Source organism: Tripterygium wilfordii, chromosome 13, assembly GCF_013401445.1.
Source record: "Tripterygium wilfordii isolate XIE 37 chromosome 13, ASM1340144v1, whole genome shotgun sequence".
NCBI lineage: Eukaryota > Viridiplantae > Streptophyta > Magnoliopsida > Celastrales > Celastraceae > Tripterygium > Tripterygium wilfordii.
In genome coordinates this window covers 6,463,997-6,467,196 of record NC_052244.1, presented here as the reverse complement: position 1 = coordinate 6,467,196, position 3,200 = coordinate 6,463,997, and the positions used below count along the sequence as shown (strand labels likewise).

Below are 3,200 nucleotides of genomic sequence, written 5' to 3'. Positions count from 1 at the left end.
GCACAGATCATCATTCATTGAAAGGAGCTGATATGTCCGACTGATTCGTCAATTAGGGTTAGTTTTGGTTTCGAAATCATCAGTAGCAATACTAGATCAAGAGCCAAAACTTAGACTGAGTCAAGACAATTGTACATGATAGCCAAAGCTTGTGTGTGGCCACAATTGGCATTGAATGGAAAAATCTGAAATCTCTAAATATCACTTATTTTGATTTCACTTTATGAACTATAGAAAAAATGTGAAGCATTCAAATATATTTCTCCAAATAGTAAGTTTTACCTAACTACTCTAGTTTGCCAAAGTATTAGGCTAAAAAAAAGTAGCTTTCAAACATATATTGCAGGTAAATTTCTACATATTATTTTTTAGAGGCTCAAATCTCTGCATCGATCTCAAGTACTTGATGATGAGGCTCCATGAACGATTTCAGAAAGCAAGTTTTGCGCTGAGGAAGCAGACTGATCTTATTCAGTTCTTCCTCAGTGAATGACCAACCAAAAATATCAAGATTCTCTTTCATCCTCTCCTTATTGAAGCTCTTTGGTATCAAGCTCACACCTTGCTCATAAATCCATTTAAGAGAAACCTGTCATATGCAAAGAATGCTCAATCTTAAGAAAGAAGGGAAAAAAAAATGAAATTTGAAGTGAGAGCAAAAGACATTTTCTAAATTACCTGGGCAATTGTTTTTCCTTTTGCCTTGGCAATTTCTCCAAGCACATCACTTTCCACCGTTGGTTTGGCTGGTGCAGCCAAGGGAGAATAAGCTGTGAGGAGGATGCTCTTGGTTTTGCAGAAGTTTCTTAGCTCTTTTTGCTGCCAGAATGGGTTCAGCTCCACCTTGTAGCCAAACAAGACGGGAACAACTTAGCCAAAGAGACTAGAAAACCTAGCTTTCGTTTTGGATAAAAACTACCTTATATATATAGTAATTGACTTGTTACCTGATTGACTGCTGGAGGGATTTTGGCAAAAGAAAGAAGTTGGTCAAGCCTTTTGGAGGAGAAGTTACAGACACCAATGGATTTGGTGAGGCCAAGAGCCAGACACTCTTCCATGCCTTCCCAAACTGACTCCATATCCGCCGCAGATATTTCTTCTTTTGGGAATGGGACTCGATCCACGCTTTGGCTCAACTTCAATGGCCAGTGAATCAGATAAAGATCAAGATACTCCAGCTTCAAATTCCTACGGAAACAGTCGTCAAAAATTTAATTTATCACATACGGGGGTGTCTATGCAACAAAATCAAACTTCAGATATGTATATTTTCATATAATTTTTTGTATGTATGCATGTGTGTGCACATATCGACAATCCATAAATCTAGGGGCCAGCGCAAGATTTTATCTCAGTGGAGGCAAAGGCAAGCTAGGCCCGGGGGTGACGCCTTTTTTTTTTGTTATTTATTAATTCTCTCAAAAGTACGAAAAATAACACTAAAAATAAAAAGTTATAAAATAGCGATAAGTAGTAATTGAAAGTTAATTTACAAAGCGCTTGACGATTTTTCATATTTTTAAATCATTTCATGATGACCTTATTTGGAATAACATCCAAAATATATTACTCAATGTATATAATTAAACTATCATTTAACCATTAGTCACCTATTCGATTTTGAAACTGATTCTTGACAATCTTTATAGCAAAAAAATACTCTCTAGCAAGTCCTAGCTCACATTTGATTCCTTGATAGGACAGGCCAGGGGAAAAAAAAAAAAGAAACTAGATTCAAAAGGGAGCGAAGTCCTAGCTCATGTTTCACTAAAAGAATAATAATGTTAGGTAGTCCATATAGTGGTAGCTCATGCGAGTCAAATTTCTTAAACAAAATTTAAAACATTTTGACTCTCAAAAAACATGTTATATTTAAAAAAAAAATTACATATTCGGAATCAGCATATAAAACTCTTTCTAACAAGATCTATTGTCGATAAGTTTTATAGGGTGGATCTTAATTTCATTATTTTTTTAATGTAATTTCAAAAACAATGAATTCAGAATTAAAGCAATGAATTTTAGACTGTGTTTTTAAAAAACAATGTAATTTATATTAAAACAATAAATTTTGAACTATGAATTCTGGGATAAAAGAGTGAAATAATGCTATTCCATCCATTAAATCAATGCAATAAACCTGTTGGGCTCCCATGGACTACCAAATTTATGGTTACATGTCATTTTCCTTGAAAGAATCAAACAAGTGGGCTGCAATTACACTTGAATTGGGCTGGCCAAATAGTCTATCAGGGTGGGCAAGAGGTTGGCCTAAAATTAAATTAAGCAAAACATTTGGCCAAAAAACATGGCTTATAAGGTGGGTAAGAGGCCTGGCTACAATTACATTAGGCCCAAATAATTCATTTGTCAAAAAAAATTCAGTGTGGGTAATTGCTCTCGTTTTGTCCTCCCTTGCTTTAGACCACCCTAGCTCGCGCTTTGGTATGGTTGCACAAAGGGGTGTAAACATGCTTGAAAAGAGAATGAAGCTTGACTGGATCATTAGGCGGGCTAAGCTCTAGCAGAGCCAATTGGCACTCCAATGCTCTTTTCAAGTGATCCAGATAAGAAATACATGGGGCGTTTGTGCACAAAACCAAATTTCATTTCAGGAATATTAATGCGTATTTTTCTACAATGTGTGTGAGAAGTATGTATATATATAATTAATTACCCGAGACTAGTCTTGATTGCAGGCAGGACAAGGCGCCTATCCATGAAGCTACACCAAAGTTTGGACGTGATGAAGAGTTCTTCTCTGGATTTTACGAGCCCGGTAGTCAACGCCTCTGCGATGGCTTCACCAAGAGCTGCCTCCGTTCCGTACACAAGAGCTGTGTCGAAGTGGCGATAACCTGTCTTGATCGCATCAAGAATGGCGCGCTTTGTGGCTTCCGGATCTACTGGGGGATTTGAAGCAGTTCCCATACCAATAATCGGCATAGTCTGGCCATTGGAGCCAATTGAAACCTCTGGAATTATTGTCATTGTTTCAATTTTGGTATAAAGGCATTCATGAATAAACACATTATTTTATATGCCAGTTGATTTGAAATTGAATATCTTGGATTGAATTTGTTTACCAAAACCGAATCCTTGAATATAGGTGCCAAATAATGAGATTTCAATTTAGAATATTGGCTTTAAATTTTTTACTAATTATTTGTCAATTGCCATGATGATATTACCAATTA

The 3,200-nt window shown here is 36.2% G+C and overlaps 1 protein-coding gene across 1 annotated transcript; it reads right to left on the bottom strand.

Annotated features, from left to right (window-relative positions):
* Positions 1 to 369: 369 nt before the first annotated feature.
* LOC120013951 (D-galacturonate reductase-like) lies at positions 370 to 2,994 on the bottom strand. Its single transcript, XM_038865939.1, has 4 exons — positions 2,681 to 2,994; positions 948 to 1,191; positions 679 to 843; positions 370 to 589 (listed from the first exon to the last, which is right to left on the bottom strand). Exons 1-4 carry the CDS (start codon positions 2,992 to 2,994, stop codon positions 377 to 379), a joined length of 936 nt encoding a protein of 311 aa, XP_038721867.1. The 3' UTR covers positions 370 to 376.
* Positions 2,995 to 3,200: the final 206 nt, after the last annotated feature.